Source organism: Melopsittacus undulatus, chromosome 2, assembly GCF_012275295.1.
Source record: "Melopsittacus undulatus isolate bMelUnd1 chromosome 2, bMelUnd1.mat.Z, whole genome shotgun sequence".
NCBI classification, from domain to species: Eukaryota; Metazoa; Chordata; class Aves; order Psittaciformes; family Psittaculidae; genus Melopsittacus; species Melopsittacus undulatus.
The window spans coordinates 57920182-57944195 of NC_047528.1; the positions used below are offsets into that span (position 1 = coordinate 57920182).

The 24014-nt window shown below is 36.9% G+C and overlaps 1 protein-coding gene across 1 annotated transcript in view; it reads left to right on the forward strand.

The window, feature by feature from the left end:
• Nucleotides 1-24014, forward strand: part of MYO16 (myosin XVI) — a 297078-nt gene that overhangs the window by 92922 nt on the left and 180142 nt on the right. Inside the window, exons 7-10 of the mRNA XM_005145243.2 lie at nucleotides 746-871; nucleotides 12806-12881; nucleotides 14214-14367; nucleotides 21029-21179. Coding sequence (XP_005145300.2) covers nucleotides 746-871; nucleotides 12806-12881; nucleotides 14214-14367; nucleotides 21029-21179 — 507 coding nt within the window. The remainder of the gene's footprint in view (nucleotides 1-745; nucleotides 872-12805; nucleotides 12882-14213; nucleotides 14368-21028; nucleotides 21180-24014) is intronic.

Here is a 24014-nt window from a genome sequence, read left to right on the forward strand (position 1 = left end):
CACCATGAGCAAATACAGCTACCTTTGAGTAGCTTCGTTCCTGCTTTAGCCTCAAGTTGCGCTACTTGACCTGATGAAGTGCCTGCTAACCTGAGTTTCTGTCATTCTATTGTTGCATTTTCTGCCCTCTTTCTGTTCCATTCTACTCTGAAATTAAGCGTACTGATACAGAAAATTAACTAAAATAATTAAAACAAATACCACTTAAGTACATAGGAAGGAGTACAAGTGACAAGTAAAATCTCTGTGGTTTAATATTGAAAAATATTTTTGAGACTGATTTTGTGCTTCAGACTCCATTTGCTTGGTTTGATTGAGTGTTAATGAATTAATTTCAGAGTAAAATACTGTCAGTTTACATCTAGTGTATTTGAACTGCCACAAAAGAAAGTTAGGTCTAGGTCAAGCTCTGTTGAAATATATCAATCTAGCTGGGCTCATGAAGTTTGTGAACGTGTTTGAAAGGATATTTGCTTGAAATTGTGTGAAAAAGTATCTAGTGAGACTAGAGTGTGTAAGTAGTTCTCAGTAAGCTAACATTCTTATTTTTGGGTGGGCTTTGTTTATAAATGCTAACATAGGTTCTGCAGGTTTTCTAAACAAGATTTTTAAACTGTTCTTACTACATGTATATTTTGTATTCATTGTTATTGTAATTTAAGGCTGTGGGGCAGCTGAACTATGGAGTAACACATTAGAGGTTTTTCTGAATTCTTTAAACTATTAAGATTCTTTTATATTGCAGCTTCATGTGGCCTGCGCTAATGGATACAAGAATGTTGCATCTCTGATACTGGATCATGGGGCTGATATCAATGTAGTGGATAATCAGTACTGGACACCCCTACATTTAGCTGCAAAGTATGGACAGGTAAAGCATAGTTTTTTCACCAGTTTCTCTTTTCTTTGTGGTAGTGTTCTGTAGCTATAGCAAATACTTTCAAGTCAGTGAGACTATTCTGGTTTTAATATGAAAAGCTCACAGATTTCAGTACAGTAGGTGGCACCTCAAATGACAGGTGAAGTTTGTAATTGAGTGATTAATTGAACAAAATTCAGTGAGAAGCCAGGGGCCAGTTGTGTTAGTCACTGCACAAGCACAATAAGTGCACGTGGAGGACAATAAATGAAGTAACATTGCACTTTTCCTCACTAAAATCATCAAAATACAGACCAAATATCTTCCCATTGTAGTGTTAATGAATAATACAATTTGGAGACACCTAATTATCATTATAGATAATTTGCCATACTTATTTAGGAGGTTAATACAGCTTTCATGTGTATTCTACTTGCAAGAAACAAGTAAATAAATTAAATTCCAATTATCTTAAGGTCCTTTCCAACCCTAACTATTCTATAATTCTGTCATTAGATAGCAGGGAAGATACCTCATCCAGCAGTGTAGCCATCAAGGTACTTCTAAAATTTCCTTTCTTACAATAATAATTTTGAAACAGCTTTTAGCCTTTTTATGAATTCATATGCATGAATGTTTGCAAATACACAGAATGCAAAAAATTGAAAAAAAATGACAAAAAATGAAAAGCCCCACAATATTTGCCTATTTGTAAGACCATAACAGTAATAGAGAAGGTACTAATTTGCTTTACCTGGAGAAAGAAAAGAATAATCTACTTAAATTTTAAATTTATAATGAGAAAATTCAATTTGCATCTGTACAGGAGGAAACTTCTAAAGAATAAAGGTCCTGAAAGCTTCCCATTACAAAGGTCAAGCTGTAGCTAAACACATACTGTAAGTGGATTACAATAAGCTTACAATTGCTCCATTTTCTATAGTAAATTATATAAGAAAATATAGGAGCAAAGATACATTATCCTGACTGAGCTAAGCATGTGAAAGACATCACACCCACACCTTATAATCAAATCTGGCTTGTAGAAACACCTTGATAATAACAAAACCAATTTTATTTAGGATGGCGTTCTTCTCAACCAAGTTTAGCCAACTACAACTTAAATACAAAGTCAAAGCTGTCTTATCTAATGTGACGAATTGCCTCTAGAGTGCAATTCAGACAAATCTAGGAGGTGCATTTAAAATAGGTGGAATGAATCATTGCTTAGAGGTTCCCCCCCTCCCCCCCGATTATAGGGGTCATGAGCAACTAGCATATTTAGAGGTCTTAAACATTTCAAAATTTTACAGGAGGAGTCCAGACCAAAGTGTGGGGCAAATGGGTCAAAGGATGGGTCAGTTGCTCACTGTATTTGCCATTCTCCCCAGTCATCATGAAGAGAACATGCAGTTGATGCCTTATTCTTAGACAGCATAAAGATGCACAGAATGAATTCTACAGAGGAAGCAGAATTGAATACTCATAGCAATACCTATTTTATCAGAAGCAAAACATGGCAGTAGGTTGTTGCATTGTTTAAAAATGGGAATAACTAAGAGTTTCAAGTGTTGGTAGGTATTAGCTGATGTTTAAAAATAAATGAATAAATAAATCTGTACCTGTGTTTAGATGTGTTTGTAAAAAAAGCAATCTCAAGGATAAGTTTGCTGGAATGGTATTACTCCAAATATTGAAAAAGAGCATAGGTGAATAATACATGAGTTGTCTTATTAGTGACAAAATGTGTAGATCCAGAGGATATTACTAGTGAGTTTGAAGGTTATGTACAGAATATGGCTACTGACTACAAGATAAGGCCGAGGCTATTGCCTGAAGGTCAGTTTTTCTGCCTTGCAGGATCAGATTAACTTACCTGTAAATGCAATGTGCTCTTTTTTTTTCTTTTTTTTTTTTTCTTTCCCATTTTTTTTTAATCTACTGAAGTACTACCAGCTGCAAACATGAAAAAGATAATGGTTATAGCATCAAAAACCAAGCATAATTTAAAACAAGGTTATTCAGAGTTTCTAGGACTCCAGTCATTTTTCTCTCGTCAACTACTAGGGCTAAAAGCAAGTCTTAATTTTTAATGCATACTGCGATTCTAACATTATACCAAAATGGATATTATTGAGCTAATAAGGTCAGGGTTGCTTACCTTAATAATTTTACATCAATAAAATGATGGAATATAATATAATTCAACACACATGTAAATTTGTATCAATGACATACAAATGTTTCTTCAAAATAACATAATGAGAGCACTAAAACTAGCCTCAAGAAATTACAATATGCCAGGTTTGACTACAGAAATTTAACAGGGCCTTTTGAACATATATATTTTATTATTGTTACATTGTTCCTTATCATTGCATTCTGTTATTAAATACTGTTACTGATGGCAGTTTGAGCTCCTTTGTCTCATTCACATGCAGCATGGGGAGCGCTGGTGTCTCTTGCCTGTGCACACCAGAGTGGGACACACATCATCACTTGGCTACCACACTGACCATGCTGGTGCTGACACCAACTGCACAAGGGCAACTAGTATTTCTCAGTGTGGCCCTCTAATTTGAATTTAGCACACCAATCACTTTGTGAACAGCTGGTAATCTGGCATGGTAGTGCTGTCCCCTCTGGACATCTTCCAGGCTGCTGTGATCAGGAGAAAACACACTTGCTCTCCCTGTGGTGGGAATAGGCAGCAGCTCTGACATTTGCCTGGGGTACTTTGGCACAGTTCCCAGGCACAAGCTGTTTCTTTGTTGTTTATCACAGAAATGTCACCTTTCAAACCAGCTATCAGAGGCATGCAGGTCAGAGCTGACTCCCCAGTAGCTTAAACACTACCTCTCCCAAAATTTAATCCTTGGGGGATGCTGCCTGTGTCTAAACTGTTAAAAATTGCAAAATAAAAGAAGGCTGGGGATTAAGCCAGGCAAGAGTCTGGCTCGCATTCATATTGTTTAGAGCTAGTTTCCTCTGTAGGAGATTAGTCTTGTTTGTAGAGAGGTGGTTGGAGTGGTCCAAAGCAGAGTCAGGAACAGAGCTGACAGTTAAGCAGTGTGGATTATAAGGGATACTTAAGCTTGCTCCATTGCACTCTCTTACTTAGTGAGACAGATTTAGCCTCTGGCTTTGAGATTTAACAATTTCATAATGTCAAAAAAAGGGTAAGAGAACTGTCAAACTGCTGACTGTACCTCTCCAAGAGTAACTCCTGCACTAGCAAGGATTTCTTCCCATCAATGAACTGAAAATATCCCAAATAAATAAAAAACATTTTGAGGGCTCAGATGCCTACCTTATGTTTCTGAGCATGGTATGCATATACATCCTGTGTAATTTTCAAGATTTATGTGGAAATTTGTTGGCTTATAACTACATTCTTCTTAACACACATTTGGTTGGCTTGTTTGCTTGGGCTGAATCATACCCCTCTGTCTAGTTAGTTCATCCAAACATAGTATTTCTTTCATATCATAGAAGGGACCTTGTGTTTCTTGCTGAAGTTTGAGAGAACATACCTTCTTATGTGATCTACTTAGCTCCTTGTTACCAAAACACATTAGTCATTTGACTCAACTGCAGTTTCGTTTTCCTTTATTAGTGCATGTTGGCCTCAAAAGAGAAAAAAAATACATATCCGTCATTGGAATATGCTTTGATGTATATGGGGTATCTGAACTAATTGTAGGAAGTGGTTAATCTCATACATGTTTGGCCATTGCCACAGCAGTTCTCTTGAATGCAGCTTCTGGACTTTAGTAAACACATTCCACAAATGCTTTCAATGAGAAGAGCCTAAAGAAGGGAATGCTTTTCAGTATTTCAAAAAGAATATAGTTGCACAGGGAATACATATCTTCCCTGTCAAATGGTTGGAAGCTTTCATTTATTGTCAGAAAATCCTCTAGGGAATGTTTTATCTGGACATATGTCACCCTTGTTTCTTCAGTCTTTTTATTCATCTTCATCATGTGTGATTGTTCTCAGGTAGAAGAGCACAATTTTCCTTCAGATCAAGTTACACTCACTTTCTTCAACCAGAGAGACCACTTTGGGGTTTCTGCCTGGGATACCTTTCTTTCACTCTCAGTATATGTAGACAGTTTCTATAAATTATTCAAATGCTAATCGTGGGTACAGACCGCTAAGGCCAAAAAAGCTAAATTCACACAGTACCAAATTATAAAAAAATAGATTTACATGTTTGAGTTTCATATACAGGCTAGGGACAACCTCAATTTACAAAATTACTATAAAATTCTCAGTGCTTATATGTATGTTTTTAAAGCTGAGATGTACACAGACTACACTGTATGCTTATTTGGTTATTGGGGATCTCAGTGATCAATATAAATTCCATTTTCCTTGAAATACCAGCTAGTGACTTCCTCTCATATATGAGAAGCATATATGAAAAAGAAGTCTAATAAGACTGTTCAGGCACAAATTTTAAGAAGTGCCAGTTTATGATCCTCTCTGTGGTATTATATGACTTGTAGGAAGATAACATATAAGCATCTTCAATCACAAGATCACATAATATTTTTTCCTGATTTATTTTATTTTTTTCTCTGTCTAATTTCCTGGTTACTTGAACTATGTCCAGAGGTTTAAAAAGCATACTATTAGGTCATATAGGTTAAACATGTTAACTGCAGAAAAGTAGTGGTGGTGGCATTTTGGGGACCTGGGTTGCATTCCAAGCTCTGTGTATAAACACAGTTTAACAGTTCCTTCCTCCCACATGTAACTTTATTTGTCCCACTGCCTCCAGCCTGTTCCATTCTTTGCTTTATTCTGTCACCTTATTGTCCCATTCATTTGCCTGGCTTCATGTCCTTTCCTTACACATTTTATCCCAACACTAACCTCTTTGCACAGCCAGCTTCTTCCCCTCCTCCTCTTCCTGGTTCTCATCCAGGCTTTCTTTTTTCCTGTACTTTGGCTTCATGCCAACCTTCCTGCCCTTCTGTTATCCCTTTTTCCCACTTGCTCACAGTCCCAATCTCCCTTGTTCAATCTCACTGTTTTTTCCACACTTCTTTAATTTTCTTTTCTGCTTAGGCTGTCTCTACCTACATCCTGTCTCCTTGTCACGTCTCTCTTCTTCCCTTTCACATAATTTCATGCCGTTAGTTCCAAAGTCCATAATTTTATCCATGCTGTGCTCTGGTTTTCCTCTTCCACTTTTTCTATCCTGCTGCTAGTCTCATTCCTGCAACCTACTTTTTCTAATCTGTTCCACTGTGCTGACCACAGGTGGTTATGGTCCCCTTTTTTCTGCACTCAAATGGGAAAAAATATCTTCCTCATCTATACTGTATCGAGAAAGGAGATTTGTAATAAGTTTCAGACATCATTTTGTGTGTCTAGAGCAGTACTGTGGATCACATTTGCAATCACAGAGAAAATGCTATTTAGTCTCTAAACAGTATTGCTCTTATTTAAGGGTTTACATATGAGACATGGGCTACAAGGGATACTCGGTCTTGTAAGTAATGCTGTTATGTAGTGGAGAACAAGTATATGATCCTCAAAACTCAATCCACAGTGACTCTTAATAAGTTAATAATTACCTTACTACCTAATGTTGGGAGTCTGTCTTGGGCTTTGTTTTTGTTTGTTTCACTCCTGAGTAGCTTAAAGTTGCTAATCTAAACTCTTCTTAATGTCCTTGATGCTTAGTGAAATGCCTATTATCACCACATTCCATTAGTTAAATAGTCTCCAGTGTTTTTCTCAGGAGTTTTATTGCTCCACAACTTACCTGGTATTTTTTTTACTCCATGATTTATCTGATCTTATTTATTCAATCTGCTGAATATATAACTAGCATGAAGTTACAGTGCTTCTGTTTCAGAGGCTTAGTACTGATAATAATAGTAGTAGTAATAATAAAAATTGAAACTACTTATCTGATTTTATTTTTTTTAATTGCAGATCTGTAGATGGATTGCAAATTCAAGTGGATGTTTAAACAGGGCCACTAATACTGGTTAGACTAGCATTTCAGGCCTGCAGTGGACCATACTAACAAAAGCGGTCTCTTTGATTTATCCATTATAATAAAGACTGTTTTGTAGGCATCTGGTGGCTGTTTTTTTTAAAGGTTTGACACTTGGCTATGTATTGTCAATTTTTCAAACAGACAAGAAAAGAAATATTCTCAGCCCACAGATTTTATTTTCTGTGTCATACAATATCTTCAAATCATACAAATATTAGAGCTCACAAGGGTCAAGCAATATATTTCCCCATACCCTGCTTCCAGAAGTGCTTAATTTTTGGTTAATTTATTTTTCTCCTTAATTAAGAAAAAAAGTAAAACAACCCCCAAAAAATCCAACCCAAAAATTCCTCCAAACTCTTCACTCACAGGCAGCAATCCTAGCAAATTGTCCAACAAAAATCACAGAGTGAGGTAAGCATTTTTCCAACCCAGTGAAGCAAAGTATAGCCTTATGAGCAACTGAATACTGGTTCTTATGAGTGCAGACATAGGCCATCCTACTCAGTGAAGACTGGAGATTGTAATGATGTAACCAGTGGTATTTCATGTGTTCTGCCTAAGGGTTTTGTTGTGGTTAGTGAATAAACACCTTAGATATTAAAACAATATTTGGGGATTTCACTGTGTCAATCACACAGTAGTGTGAGATTAATGATCCAAAACTATACAGATCTATGTCTATGGCTATTGGTCCACTAGAGATAATGGAGTGGGAACCTGAGAAGTGACAGCAGGTGGAAGGAAATTGCAGGGAGAGGGTGGGGAGGCTTTCATCAAAGAGAAAGGAGGAATAGATGTCAAGAAGGAAAAAAAATATAGTGTGTCTCAAAAAAGGGACCAGAGCACCAATAAAGGAGTGGAGGAAAACAAGTTCTGAAGATACATGTAGGGAGCTGGGAGTCTCAGGTACAAGGAACAGAGAAAAAGGACCTGAGGAATAAGAAATTATGGTGGGGGCTGAACAAAAGGTTAGTGGACCAGGTCACTGAGGATGGTAGGAAATGTCCAACGTTGAAACAAAAAGACAGGAGTGGAGAACTGGAGAGAAATGTTGGTTTTGACATAGAAGAAAAGTAAGACTGAAGGAATTTACTGTTGGAAGTGCATGCAAATTGGATGATACATATTCATTGCTGTGCAAAATAGCACATCAGGACATTTGCATAAACCCTTCAGCTTTCTGAATTTACAACTTAAGCAGGTATTTCTCCAATGGTAAAGAAAAGGGAGTAAGGGATTTGAGGAAGTGTCACTGGGGCTTGGATAATAATAGTTCAAAGCTCAGTCAGAGCCAGCAACTTAAGCTTTGCAGGTGCTGGCAGAGATGTAGCATCTTGTGCATAGTTTCAGAGGGAAATACTTGATGAGGTAGGAGTGGAGGGCGCTTTTCAGGAGCACTGATTCTTCTCCCCAGCTAATTCACTAGCAGTAAAACTAATATTGTTTGAGAGCATTTTGGAGTTGCTTTGCAGTCTCTAGTGCTTAGGGAGGTTCTTAAGGAATCTCTATTACTCCTTCATGCCCCAAATTTTCTACCCTGTCACTGAAATCACTTATCTGTGGCAGCAGGCCTCACAGTTTGTTGGCTGGCCAACACTGTGCTCCTAAGCCTGTCATTTATGAAACTGAGGATGGGGCTAATATTTAATGTGTGGGAAAACACCATTTTTGGCATGGGGAGATTGTATTTGAGGGATTTATAATTTGCCTGTTCCATTAAATTTATTTATGCTGCCCTTTGTCATCTTACAGCTTTTTATCTTAAGTGTTGCATTAAATGATTCATTAGTTTTAAAGAACTGTTCAACTCCTGCGCTCCCCTGTCCAGTCAGTGTTTTCTCTGTTCCTTTGTGCATGTTTTCTCACTACTTAGATCATGTGTTGCTTCTATTAATGTGAGTTGCACTTCATTTCCTTGTAATATTTCCTTTGAGGACTAAAGCTCAATTCACAGTAAGCAAGCAGCCTTTTCTTCCACTTTGCTATTTTGGAAAAAAAACACTATCTCCTTTGAGTGTAATTGTGATGGTCTTCTTCCACATCTGATCATGTATTCTGTCTTGTCTGTCAAGCTCAGTTTCTACATGTACAAACCCCCTTTTAATGTCATCTTGCATCTGTAAAGCTGTAATTAGTATAAGCTTTCTTTATGTATTTTCACTAAGTATTTTTCATGTCCATCAGTATTCAAGCTGTTCAAAGTTTATTAAGATTGATTATGGTGAAGAAAAAAAATATCTTTTCTGGAAAAGTCATAGGTGACCTTTGCCGTATTACACAGAATCACAGAGGGTGTTTGAGGTTGGAAGAGACCTCTGAAGGTCATCTAGTCCAGCCCCTCTGGTCAAGCGGGGTCACCTAGATCAAACTTCCTAGGACTATGCCCAGACAGCTTTTGAGTGTTGCCAAGGATGGAGACTACACACCTCTGTAGGCAACCTGTGCCAGTGCTATGCCACCATCACAGTGAAACAGTGTTTCCTGATGTTCAGACAGACCCTCCTGTGTTTTAGTTTATGCCTGTTGCCTCTTGTCCTGTCACTTGGCACCTCTGCAAAAAGTGCCTGGGTTTGTCTTATTTGCACCCTCCCTTCAGGTATTTGTCTGCATGGATGAGATCTCCCTGAGCCTTCACTTCTCCAGGTAGAATAATTCCATCTCTCTCAGCCTTTCCTCATATGTGAGGTGCTCCAGTATCTCATCTTAGTGGCCTTTTTCTGGGCTCTCCATGTCCCTTTTGTATTATCAGAGCCCAGATATGGTACTCCAGGTGTGCCCTCACCAGAGCTGAGAAGAATTGAAGGATCACCCTCAAGCTCCTGGCACCACTCTTCCTAATGCAGCTCAGGAGAACATTAACCTTCTTTGCATCCAGAGCACGTTGCTCGCTCATGTTCAACTTGGTATCTACCAGAAACTTCAGGTCATTTTCTGCAAAGCTCCTTTCAAGTTGGATGGCCTCCAGCATGTACTGGTGCCTGGGGTTGCTCCTTCCCAGGTGCAGAAATTTGCACTTTCCATTGTTGAAATTCATGAGGTATCCATCAGTCAATTTCTCCAGGCTGTTGAGGTCCCTCTGGATGACAGTGTGATGTTGATATGCTTCTGGCATATCAACCACTACTCCCAGTTTGGTGTAATCTGAAAACTTGCTGATAGTGCACTCTAGCACATTGTCCAGATCATTAATGAAGACGCTGAACAGGATTGGACCCAGTACTGATCCCTGCAGTACACCACTAGATACTGGCCTCCACCTAGACTTCTTGCCACTGATCACTACCCTCTGGGCCCAGGCATTAAGACAAGTTTCAGTTAACCTGAATGATGGAATGGTAGCGCATTACCTGTTTTTCCACTTGATGAGCATCACATCAGAACAGGCTGTGAATGGGTGTTTACAATGTAGCTTTGAAGATAATTTGAAAACTTCCTTATGAAATTAAGGCACAGCCTAGAAAAAGCAGGAAAATAGGTATTTGAGAATATATTAATGATGGCTGAAGTCACAGACTGATGTGAGGTGGGTACTGGAGTCTGAATGCTTAATGAATGGGAATATGTAAAGCATAGAGGGTCTTTGAAAATGAGGGTAAGCAGCTTTTGGCTTAGCGAGAAAACAAGGAGCTAGGAGGAATCTAAAAAGTAGGGCTTTTAGATTAAAGGACAGAGGTGAGAATATATTACTTGCAGCAGCATTCTCGACAGTCAGAGGGCAAGATATTCAGCAAGAGGTGTCAAGAGAGAAAAATTACAATTTGGACAGAGCACCAAGACGAGGTAGAGAGACATGCTGTATTTGTACAGGAAAGGTAACTAAGTTTGTGTTTCCAGAAGGAGGGTACTCAGAGGTAAGTTCTGTAAAGAGAAAAGTAAGGTCTAAGGCTTTCCTGGTGTCCTGTCAAAAGGCACTGAATGAGTAATTAAGGGCATAAGAGTAGAAGCGAGACAAGTAGATACTTTAAACAATGCTGTTACTTTCTGTGCAGTGAGTCATCACATTCACTTTTTTCTTTTTAATATGAATTGGCAAAACAACACTGGAACCTACGAGTCTATATGTATCTCCTACTATAGTCATAGTCTATGTATGTCTCTTGCCATAGCCATATTTACTTTGTAACTCTGAAATTGAAATGTGTTTGTATTGTGGTAATTTGCTGTAGTTGTTCTACAAATATTTCTACTGTTAGGCACGGTTCTGAAGATATGACAACTGGATTGTAAAATACTCCATCTAAAATATGAATGAATGAGGTTAAAACTAGCACAGACAGTTTTGTGTGTGAAAAAGCAGGTAATTGAAATTGCCGGTGATCTGAATATCTTGGTGATTTACATCAATGATTCCTAGCTGGAGATACTTCATTGGCAGCAGGAAGCATTGGTATTGGAGCCTGGATTTCTTGTGGCACATATCCAAAACTTTGGTAGCCCAAAAAGCTGTGTATTGTTACTAAACCGAAAGTCTCTTTAAACCACCCGTCCTTTCATACAACCACTACCACTTTTCAGAATGGCTGTTAACAAGATTATGCAACTGCTGCTGATTTAGTGAGCTCAATGATTAAGCAGGTTCCATTTTTTTCATAATGAAAAAACACAGGGATATATATGTTGTGAGTTTTCAGTTGAAAGCAGGGCTAATTGGATTTGGAAATAAACCTGTTATGGCTTCCTCCCTGCTTCCACAGTTTGTTCAATTTTCTGGTGTTACTGCCAGAATGGAAAGCCAGCATTAGAGAGCTGAGGAGAGCAAGATTTTTTTTTATTTCTATGTAGAAATTAGTAACAATATTTTCCTGGCTTTCTGTGATTAGACATTTGAGGGTTTTTGTTGGGATTTTTTTGCGTTCAGCTCATTCGTTCTTATCCTGTTTTTTTGTAGTAAGTCACCTCCTGTGTACTGAATCCGTACTGAATTTTATTATTTTTATTATAATTTCTTTTCCAGTTAGCCTTTACTTATTCATTTAGGGCTTGGTTTTGTGCCAAATTTCTATCCTTTGCCTTAGCTGCCTTCCAGTTCAGGTCTCATTTGTCTGTTGCTCTTCTGCTGGGAATAATCCCTCTTTCTCTGAACAGCTTATTTTCCCTTGTGCTCATCCTGTCCTTCCATGTTTGTTAATTTGTACTTGCATATATACAGAACTGCAAACACTTCTCTCATTTAGTTGAGCTCTGCATTCACATTCTAAATGTATTTGTTGCTCCTTGTGTAGTTTCTTACTTCTTTCTGACCAACCATTTTATCAGGGTACGTAGACATTACTACAGCCTTTGATAAAGAAATGTCTCTAAAGACTTTGGTTCAGTTGATAGAAGAGCTCACTAAAACCAGCTGCTAGCAGCATTCTTGTAGGAATTGAAAAATATATTTTAGACTTTTTCATTATATTATATTCTACCTTAATCTGCTGTACTATAATTGCTACCATTACTAATATGTTAAATGGATTTGGTAAGCATAAGATAAATGTGCCAGTTTCTACTACTGACAGAAAACAGACTTACTTCCATGATGGTTCTCAGTCAGATCCCTTTGGCAATGATGGTACACAGTTGTTGAATTAGTTAGGCATAAAGAAATATTTGTGATCTAAGTGATGACAGGAGGTGATGGAGGGTGAAGTTTTTTCTGTACCATTAAGGATCTCTTTACATGTGTAAAGGTGGAGGGAGACTTTGGGAGTGGAGTTATGCTGAGGGTACACTGAAGTAATACGAGAACTGTATTTTATTCTGCCTCATGATTTATATAAATGTGTGCAGTGGCTACATAAGTGAAATTTTGGGGGTGTTGACTGTGGTTTATTATACGATTTCAGCTAGTAGAGGAAGGAATGAATAAACTGAATTATAGGCATACTGCTCCTGTCCTACTTCTGCCATTCAAACACATCTGATTTTGCTCATTTTAGACCAACCTTGTGAAGCTGCTTTTGGTGCACTGGGCAAATCCCAATCTTCTTAACTTCAATAATGACAAGCCTTCAGGTAGGTGAAAAATTATGTATATTATGTATGTACTGGTTACTGTGACACTGTTTTCTTCCCTTCTTGCTTTCTTACACACACAGAGGAACATATATGTATGTGTATACATATTGTTTATGTAGTGTATAGGGTTATAGACACATATGCATGTATGTATATATGTTTTTCTATTAACTGCTAGTTATGAACATACAGAACATCATATCAAATGATAGCATGTTCTCCCACTTGTTACATTCCCTGTTTATTTTTAGCTATGTTTCTTTCTTGTAAATTCTTCAGTGCCTTGGTGGTAGCTGCATTTATACTTCCTTGGTGACTTCTTACTGACTTCCTTTCTTTGTCTCAACTGATGATAGTACCTAGCTTCATGAACTGGATTCTCTATAGCTGTTGACTCAAAACAAATTCACCATCCAGTTTTGAAGTGTAACCCCTGTTGTTTCCACAGAAGAATGCACCTTCTTCCACAGGGAGCTGAAGTGTTGTCTCTAGAGATAATGGAATTATAGACTACATTAGGTTGGAAGGTTCAGATCAACTGGGCTAATCCAGCAACCAAAGCAGAGTTGATGTCAGTAAATGCTAGATAGTGTGAAAAAGAAGAACCATGGTTGTTCAACCTTCTGTGCATAGGATAAAATGAAGAAGGAACCCAGTAATGTAGAAAATAGAATCTGAGAGATTGTGAGGAGAAACTTCCTTTGTATAATAAAGCAAAATATGTTGTGCTTCAAATAGTGTACCACCTACGAATACATTCACAGGGATCTTCATGACACATAACCTCAGAGAAGTTGTGGTTAGATACATTCCAGTTTGTATTTGTATAAAAGGCTCTGAACCAAACTGACATCATCTAACAATATAGCTAACTAACCACTTTTAGTATGCATTTAATACAGTCTAGTTAACTGTATTTCTGGTTTCAAACACAACTGATTTCAGCACTTCCATATGTGCAAGACATTTAAATCTAGTTTGTAGAAATGTGAAATGTTCTAAAAGTATTTAAGTACATGTTTTCACTGAAATGCAGAGTTGGAAATAGTTGTGTTTTTTTTCCTGAAGTCCTATGAATTATTGAACAATAATTCAATAGGTTCACTATACAGGGAGAATAGTTTTGATGTTTTACAAATGACAGCTTCATTTCATACTGAATTTACTTTGCCTTTGCTTTCCCATTAATTTCAAGTGTTATTTTAGGATCAATATCTGAGAAATCCATTTTATCTAGCTGGATGCTTAATCTTATCTAGAGAGTTGAGTTTAAAGAAGCTTTTGTACACTGTCTTCTTTCTCTGATATCTTGGTGTTTCAATATCTTAGATGTTGCAGCTTCTGAGTTCATTGAGGAAATGCTTCTGAAGGCTGAAATTGTTTGGGAGGAAAAAATGAAAGACCCCTTAGCTGTTTCTACTTTATCTCAAGAAGAGCCATATGAAGAGATTATCCATGATCTGCCCACAATTTCCAATAAACTGTAAGCATTTCTGTTGTTAAAGAGTAATGCACTGAGGCCAGATTATAATTTGAACTGTGTTTTGTCAATCTGTGAATCCGGTCTGTGTGTATTTAGAGAAAACCCACACAGAAATGGTCCTGGGCAACCAGTTCTGATTGTCCCTGCTTGAGCAGGGAGTTTGGACCACATGCTTTCTAGAGGCCCCTTGAACCACAACCATTCTGATTCTGTGATTCTGTGCCATTTTATGGGTTAAGTAACTCTTTTATCCTGGAAATCTACTGAATAATCTTTTGTGTTTGTATCTTCCACCTCTTTTTGCCAACCTTAATTCTGTAAATATGGTGTATACATTAGTAATATAATGCCAGTAAGATTATCTGGAGTTGCCTTAGGCGATTTATTGCGAGTTAATACTGTAGACCCAAACAACCTTTTATTAAGGTGGATAGGAGTATTGTAGTGAAGCTACCGTTGCCTATGAGAGAAGCAAGGACAACCCCTGAAAATCAAAATTATGTGTGCAGTCACAGATCAAATGATGCAGCTCCAAGCAGTTACAAATTTGTAGTTAGAATTGTACTTCTTAAAATTCAAGTGGAATTAAGTAGATTTTAGCAGTGTGAACTTAGAATTTGGTATTGAATTGAAGAGTCCATCTGTTTCTTAAACTGTAAATTTTGAACTTTTTGTATTTTCTTGTGAATCTTAAGAGAAGACTGTCATGGGTGTGGGAAAAAAAGGTGTAAAATAGATATGAAGCATTAATGGCAGTTTTATGGTAGTGCAAGATATTGATTTATCATATTCTCATTTCAAGATACTGTGATCCATGAGAATTTTAAAAGGTACAGATAATGTCCTTATACAGCATGCAGTTGCCATTTTTGGACAAATTTGAAGCATGTTGGTTGCATAAACTTGTCAAATATTGACATGAATTTTTCTGAAACAGTCACTGGATGATGAGTTAAAAAAAGGCCCAAAAAACTCCAACAAAAAACAAACCCCAACTCTTATAAAGGGACAGATAAGATACATATCTGTTTTTCCAGTTCATAATAGTTATAATTAATGGTCTTCAGGATATATTTGTATACATTAAAATCTGGAAGAAATGAGAAATTGTCATGAAATGATCAATCTGCTTAATTCATAATTCCATGGGATATATTTATATTTAGTAAAGATTGAATATTTCATGAATGATAAACACAGTGTGTTGTTTCTGCTTCATGATTTGTAGTCACTAGCATACGTGGTTGGGTTTAGAACACTAATGTTTACAGAATTACTAATTTCTTATTCATTCATTAATTCCTTATGAAATAAACAGTTCTCTAATCTAACTCACTGTTTCAGTAACTTGGATCATACTCCAGAAATTTATGTGGCCTTCAACTGTCTTTTAAGTGAAAAATGTGAATTTTGAGGTATGAAACTTAAGTTTCTAGATTCTCAAACATAAAGAAAAGCTTTGTTTTAAATTATTGAAAGAAGTTGTAGTACCAGGAGTAGAAGGTATAGGTCACTCCTGTAACTCTGCAATGATGCCTCATTAAGAATTATGCTTAAAGATTTTAGAGAACTTTTTGGGGAACTTTGTTTTTTGTTGTTCTTGCATCTACACGATGCATTTCCATGTGTTTTGTGTGCTAGAAGTTTATGCCATGATGCACATACTGTACTGTTCTTTGGTGGTAAAACCCATGAGCCTCAGGAATATGTGACTTGCACACAGTAGAAATGAGCTAAAGATCTTTCTCTGCTTTTTCCTTCCTGAAATACATGGATAAGGAGAGCTACTTCTTGAGAGTTTTCTGTATAGTGACCCTGTATATAACAATAATACAAACCTGATACATGTGAAGAACTTCACTGGAAGTTTTCAAAAAGCAAAGTTCACTAAATGGAAAAACAAATAAAATGGATTTACATATGGAATTGGTCTGAGTAACCTCTTTAACATCAATTGGCAATAAGCGTGTGACGCAGCTAGTTTGGTGGTGCCTACATGAGAACACAGTACTAGGTCAAAGCAAAGATCTGTTTAGCCCTGTGCACTGACTTTCCAAATAGCTCAGGTGCAATTAAAAGGATACAGTAAGCTTGAAGTAATGCCACATTGGCACACTTCCAAGACTTCCAGCAATCTTAGGTTTAGAGACTAACTAAGCTAGAGCTTTGCACTCACTAGCTGGCAGTGCAGGAGAGTATCAGCAAACCTGCTGGCCAGCTAGCAATTCTGAGACGGGAGAGCTCCTGGAAGGCAGAAGTATTAGTACATTTGCCCATGCATGACTCAGCTATCACTTCTGAAAATGTGGAATTTTTGTAAGTGAAATATACCACACTGTTTGCAGAGTTCCATTTTGCTAAAAAATCCACAGCTTTCATTTAGTGTTGGTTTCTGGAAGAACTCTATGAAGAGATGAGTGGAAGGTCAGTATTTTAGGCAGAAAAATGTTTAGCAGTCAGCATGTTTGTGTTATGCTAGGTTATCAAGCAGACCTGGTTTCCTTTAGGCAAGTGTTGGGTTAATTCAAATGAATTCCTATTATTGTGAAGCACTAATTGTATTAGAATATATTTTCCTAGTTTTTCTACTGAGCCACTGTTTTTTTCTGTCTGATTTAGAAGGCGTGGACTAGGAAGGTAACTTGTTGGTTGGCCCTAGCTGTCACTCACTGAGCTGCCTTATGCACTCTCAATAAGGAATTTATTGTCAACGTAATGTTAAATTAATCGTAGTTATATATTTCCTGATATGTATTTAAGTAAATGCTAATTATAGAAATGTATGTTTCAAAGTCAGTAGGAGAAAGTGAAATAAGATATACATAAACATGTTTGAGACAACAAAACAGAAAAGAGACTACATTTTTATTTTTACAGAACATTTCTATGTATGTAACAACTTGTATTTCAATTATAGTGCTTGCAAACACTATTCTAGTGTTTAATCCATGCTGAATTTTCTGTTACGTACCTTTCTAAAGTTTTTTTAGACTGAAATTTATGAAATTATGCATTTTACAGATGTTAACTGGTTTAGAAATTGTTTGGAGGATCTCAGAATTGACTGTGGAAGGATTACAGTAATGGAAGTTCTCTCCAACAAAAGCTATAAAGTCAAAGAGACCATGAAAATGTCATTACAAAATCTGCTTTAATATAAATTTTTAAATAAAATCTACCTGTTTAGAAGCTGCAGTAGTCTCAAGTATTGATGATAAAACTACCAATTACTTAATCATTATCACCCATTTTTTTTGTATTAGATCTTCTTTTCTCAAAAAACAAGGACATGCTAAAGGGTATCAGCCATCTCAGTTTACTTAAAAACCAAACCAAAACCAACCAACCAACCCTTCAGAAAATTTCAAATTAATTCAATATATGATAGTGTATACACATTAAAATGAAAATTATTATTCCTCCATATAACATGCAGGACTTTTTCCCAGTTACATGTGCCAGTAGCAGAAGTACTACCTTGTTTAAATAAGATTACCCTAGGTAACTCTCTTTCCTGTCTATTATGCAACATTATTTTGGCTTGAGTCTCCCTTTGTGGTTAATTATCTATTAATTATCCATTAATTTTCATTAAAGAAGACAGTTCATGCTAATCTACTTGCCTACATTAACATAAAATCTTCCCTCACACTCTTATAGTTCAATTTCAATGATATTGCTTGACTTCATTTCGTGACTAATAGAAATACATATAAACGTGTATAGAAATATTCCTCTCAAAAGCCACTGTTTTCTGGAAACGAACTTAATTTTGTTTTATTTTTCATAGTGTCTTCTTCCATCTGAGTCATAATGAACCATTGGAGTAATTTTAATATGTTTTAAATTTCTTGTAATCATTGACATTTTTGTTGTAATGTGAATTATGTGTCAGCATTTCCATAACATAAAGTCCTATTAATATCTTGCAAATGCACATGATCTCTAGGCTATCATCTTGTACATCAATACATGGAACATGCCTGTTAACTCCTCTTAAGATCAAAATGCATCTGTGGATATAGTAGGCAACATTTTTCCCCACACTTTGCTGTGATTTATAATCTATTTCTCTTCTGTGACATCCGAAAAGTTTAGCTGGTTGTGAGGAGTTTATAGCTGAATTTCAAGAAGTATTTCTAAGTTGTGTTGTATAGTTAACACAAAAGTGGTAAATTAAATGGGTGAGGTTTAACTTTGCAGCAAAAAAATCTTCACAATGTAAGAGAAATATCACATTGTCGTGGTTTAAAACCAAACTCCGCACAGCTCGTTCACTCACTCCCACCCTCGCTCCCCCAACTCCTGGAGAGTTAGGAAGGAGAATCCAAAGAATGTAGCCCCCACGGGTTGAGATAAGCACAGTTTAATGGCTAAGGTATAACATAAATCACTACTGCAACTACTACTACAAATAATAATGATAAAGCCAATAACAAGTGAAGAGAATACAACACCTCACCAGCCACAGACCATAACTCACCCCACCCTGCCTGACCGAGCACCAACTGATACCTCCTCCATCCCCCCAGAGTTCTAGCCCTTCCGGGTCTCTCCCGGTTACATCCTGGGTATGACGTGCTATGGTATGGAATACCTCTTTGGCTAGCCTGGGTCAGGTGTCCTGTCTCTCCTTCCTCACGGCCTCCCCTCCTCCCTGGCAGAGCATGAGGCTCAGAAAAGGCCTTGGACAAAATCAAACATTTGAGCAGTAACTCAAAACATACTTGCTATCAGCAACCGTTCCCAGCCCGAAAGTCAAAACACAGCGCTGCACCAGCTACCAAGGAGAAAAATGACTGCTACTGCTCAAACCAGGACACACATAAATAATAAAAAGTTGTAAGTGGCACTGCATCGGTTTTTAATATTTGAATAAATTTTTCTCATGCTTTTCTTTGATTTTTTTCTTCTCTTTGTCTGTGATTAGATATTTAAAATAATTCAGACCTGAAGGTTTTGAGCAGCTTTGGACAATAGCAAAAGACTACTCAAAAAGAAAAAAAAAATTAATTATATATTGTTTTATTCTGAGTCTGGATAAAATGCTAATCAGTATTAGTTATTTCTGCTTGTGAGTGCCACAGCTATTTCATTTCTTCTGCAGCCTAATTACTGTTGCAGCTTATTCTATGACATCTAATTGCCAAGTTCACAAAAATAGTTGGATAATGGCTTTTCTGCCCAAAGCAAGAAAAAAGGAAAACCCAGTTGGTTCTTAAATCTTTTGTCCATGTGACATAAACAGATATATGACAAAACAATCTTAGGTCAATCAAAGCAGTAATGAGACATTTTTGTTTTTACAAGTGTTCCTTTAGACATTTTGCATAAAAATGTCTGAAGCAAAACATAATTAGAAAGAATATTGTGTATATTCCTTTACAAAACGTTGAAACTAATTCTTTGCTTGCCGACAGGGGGTTTCAACAAAAGAAAGGTTTTGTTCCTGTATCTTTTATTCAATGGGAAACTGCTTTGACTTGTTTTCCAGCGAATTCTGCTTAGAAGGTGCTTTGCCTCTGCTTAGAACTGTACCATTCTAAAGCTATGTGTTCTGGAAATGTACTGTTGGAAAGAAAGCTGTGTTCAGTTCTGTTTCCAACAGTTCTTATCCTGTTTTGAAATCAGTGCTAGCTATGGGTCCTGCATCGCTTAATTTAACTGTGTGTATAATCCTGGCTTCATTATAATCAGTGAACAAACTTAAGTAATTTAGAGTAAAAATGAATTTTTTTTAAAACTAAGTTTGACATCTGGATTTTATTCCATAGTGGAATACACTATTCCTGCATTCACACATTGAGCCCACATTTCTTTTCAAAGAAAGTATGTGCACATTTTGGCAAGGAGCCGTGGTGCACTCCATGGGATTGTCTCATTCACACTGTCAGAGTCCAGACAATTCTTTTATAAGAATTTCCAGCTCCTGGGGCTCATTCCTTGCTAATTCCTCTGGATGTACAACACTGCCAAAATCATACAAAATTTTGGCATTGTTGTTTTTCAGAAGTGTGATGTGGTCTGAAGTGTCAGTAGGGAATGTGTGCAAGAATAGGCTTAATTTATACGTGAATGAAGAGTATTTTTTATCATTTCAGTAGTTGCAGGAGCTGGTTGTTTGCTTGTTTGATTTTTTTATTTAACATATCACAAATTCAGAGCACCTTTGGGTCATAAAATATGTCTTGGATATTGCCTGATTAAAAATAAGCTAAAAAGTGGTGTAATTTAATTTTATTAACTGCAATGGCAGTATCTATATTGAATTATTTTAAAATACAAGATTTTTCAGAACAGTGTTGTGTAAGTTAATTGTGTATTTTAAATTCAGTTTCAAAATTGGCTATTGATTTGCCAGCCTAGTGCTGTCAAAAGCAGACTCATGCATATTCTCTTCGGCTGTCTCAGTTCTGCTTCAGAAAAGATATGCACAAAGGTGAATTTTAAATCAAAGTGTTTTGCTCTGTGCCTTTGGCAACAGACCAGCTTATGTGAACAGTTTATTTCTCACCAATTTCTTTTTTGTACTTGGACCAGGAGCTCATGTCCCAGCCCTGAACTGTGTCTCAGTTCTGTGTTTGTGCATGCACATTTGGCAATGTTTTGTTTGCTGACATCTTCAGGAGAAGTCTAATTGCTTTATTGATTCTCTTTGTAGCAATCCCCTGGCTTTACCGATTGCCAAGCAAGACAGTTTGCTGGAGAAAGACACCATGTTTAAAGATGCAGCTAAAGGCTTATGTAAGCAGCAATCTCAGGACAGTGCATCTGAAAATGTCACTGTGAACATTACTACCAAACTTGAACAGGTAACAGCATGCAGTTTCTTGAACTGTTCATTAGTGCTTAGGTTTGGAAATTGAAAACTTAATGAAGTCAAAGGCCACAGTAATATTTTTTCTTTCACTACACAGCAATATCATTTGCACTGTGAAGCCTTGTCTCCTTGATCACTCCCTGCAATCAGTCTGGCCTGGCAGAGTTCACTCTGCCAACTGAACAGCTGCTTCCTGCCAGCTACTGGTGGCAGGTCTGGGGCTGTGACAGTCAGAGGGCTCAGGGCTCCTCAAATTCTATTCATGGCTCACAACACGAGGAGGAACAACTGTTAATGCTGCCCAAAGTGTGCCCTTATCCCCAACTTCAGATTAAAAAAAAACCCAAAATGAAACACAACCTAGAAGGCTGCAAAACAAAAAGAATGTCTAAGGAATATTAAGTGGCAGAGTGACTGTAATTTAAAAATAGGAATTGACGGATCTACAGCTGCAGTGTAAACTCCCTTTCTTGTGCTAATGCATTATGGTACAGGCACTGATTATTTTGATACCCTTTACAGTTTTCTCCACAGGATCACAATCTCATTCATTATATAGGTTGAATGGAGAACGCAAAAGGAGGCAATTTTCTGTTGCTTGTAAAACTAGTATGCCCTAACTTTGAATGTTTAGGACTTAAATATTTTTGGGGGTTGGTTTTTTTTTTTGATTGGTTGGTTGGTTGGTTGTTTTTTGTTCAAGGTATTTTATGTTCTTTTACATGCATTTGGGAAACACATATTCCAGAACTGTTTAAGCATTAAAAAAAAAAACAACCAAAAAACCCCAAACAAAACAAAAAGCCCGAAAACAGCCCTTCCTCTCCCCTCTCCACCTTTAGAATCTGGGGGTGGAGGAGAGAATCTCCATTTAAATTAATTTACTGTGGATTTGAAGCATGACAAAGGGGCAAAATACTGATTACATTTAAACCATGTTAATTTAAGAAACCTGCATAACTACCTTGGCAGAAGCATGCACACTCCATTGCTTTTTTCTGAATATGTTTCAGATGAGCATGTTGATCATATGAGATCAAACAGTGAGTTCACATGTCATTCATACGAGTCAGTCTCTGAAATTCCTCAGCTTTGGGATCCCATAGAGGACTGAGTTACCTATTCAGTCAGAAGATACCACAGAATGTTTTGCACTTGGCTTACATCTTGTTTTCATGTCATACAATTTCTGTCCTTTCTGACTGTGCAGTGATATGATGAAATCACAGTCAATCTGAAAGAAAAGCACTGCTGGTCAGAAAAGTAAATGCTTGCAACCCTATTAAGAGCAATACAACTGTAGGAAAAGAGAGGTGTTTAGCCTAGGGTCTTGCTGAGACTGTTGCTTGCTTCTGGATGCTCAACAGAAGAGTGGACAGGCACACGTACTTTCTTCTGCTTGATTCTGTTTTGGTGCAGACCTAGCTAAAGTTACTCAGATTTTCGTAATCCTGAAGCTAAACTTTTGCCTTATAGTTTTGTGTGGTAAAACATATGCAGAAACTGACTGGGAGAGGAACAGCTGATGTAACAGGTGAGAAAGAGCAACCAGAGGTTGTGTGGATAGTTTTGTCCTCCACCATGATCTAAAGTCACCACAGGGTCCCAGGGCAGATTTCCAAGCATTTTACTTCTGCTGTTTCACCATACTGCAGTGGAACTTCCCACAGTAGTTACAATTCAAAGACGGGACAGCAGAATTAATAGTGAATCACTTTTAGCTCTATTAGCTGAGAAATTTCTGCAGAAAACACTCTGTGAAATTCTGCTCTGTGTGAGCTAGAAGGAATGTGTATCTTGTGGTCTTTTAGAAGCAGTAAAAACTACAAAGATTGCACACTATCTGTAGTTGCTGAATAAGTAGTGATGCTCCTGTGGAAGAGAATAAGAGGAACAGTCCTACCTGGGAAAGCTGCACTAACAGGGGATAAGTTAGAAACTGTGCTATTTCAGTGTGGTTTTAAATGAGTGGTTGCGTTAAAAAAAAAATAAATAAAAATCATAGAACTCACTTGCTAAGGGCTTAATGACCTTTAGCTCTTACAGACAAAAGAGGGTAAAATAGTTTAATCACTTCAGGAAACAGTTTAATTTTAGTAAACTAAAGAATTCCCATATTTTGACAAATGAAAGTATGTACTTTTTTCTTTTGTGAAGTGACATAATAGTGACCCTGGGAATATGGGGATTGTGTTCTATACTATGTGCCATGCATTATGAACTATAGATATATACATGTATTTGTGTACGTAGTATGTGCATGCTATTTTTCAGAGATGATACTTCCAATTAACACATTTCTTTTTTATTTCACAACTTGGGAATTAAAATTTTTATTTAGTGCTGCTACCAAAGGAAAGCTTTGAATAACCCCTTTCCACTATCCTTGCCATTGGGTATGCTAATTCTAATGAGTTTCATGATCTTTTATTCTTATCAGTTGTGTCCCAAACTACACTGAAAGTAATCATGTTCTGTTTAATTTTTCAATAGGATATGTGGAGTCATTACTTGGATTTTATGTTCATATATTATTGAAATAGGTCAGCATGATATTTCATATGCTTTGTGTCAGAAAAATCATACATTCTTAGGCAATATGACATGCAGATTAAGCCTTATTGAGGGATCAGAGGGAAACATTTCATCTTATTACCTCTGAAAGATGCATTTTTAATAGAGAAAGCTTGTAACTTTTTTGGCTTTGGGAAAACTAACAGCTCAAATTTATATGTAGCCTCAAGGTTTTTTAATTGCAAAAATGATGAAAAAGAGCCTTAACAAAATAATATTTCTGATGAAGTAATATTTTTATTACATGAAGCAT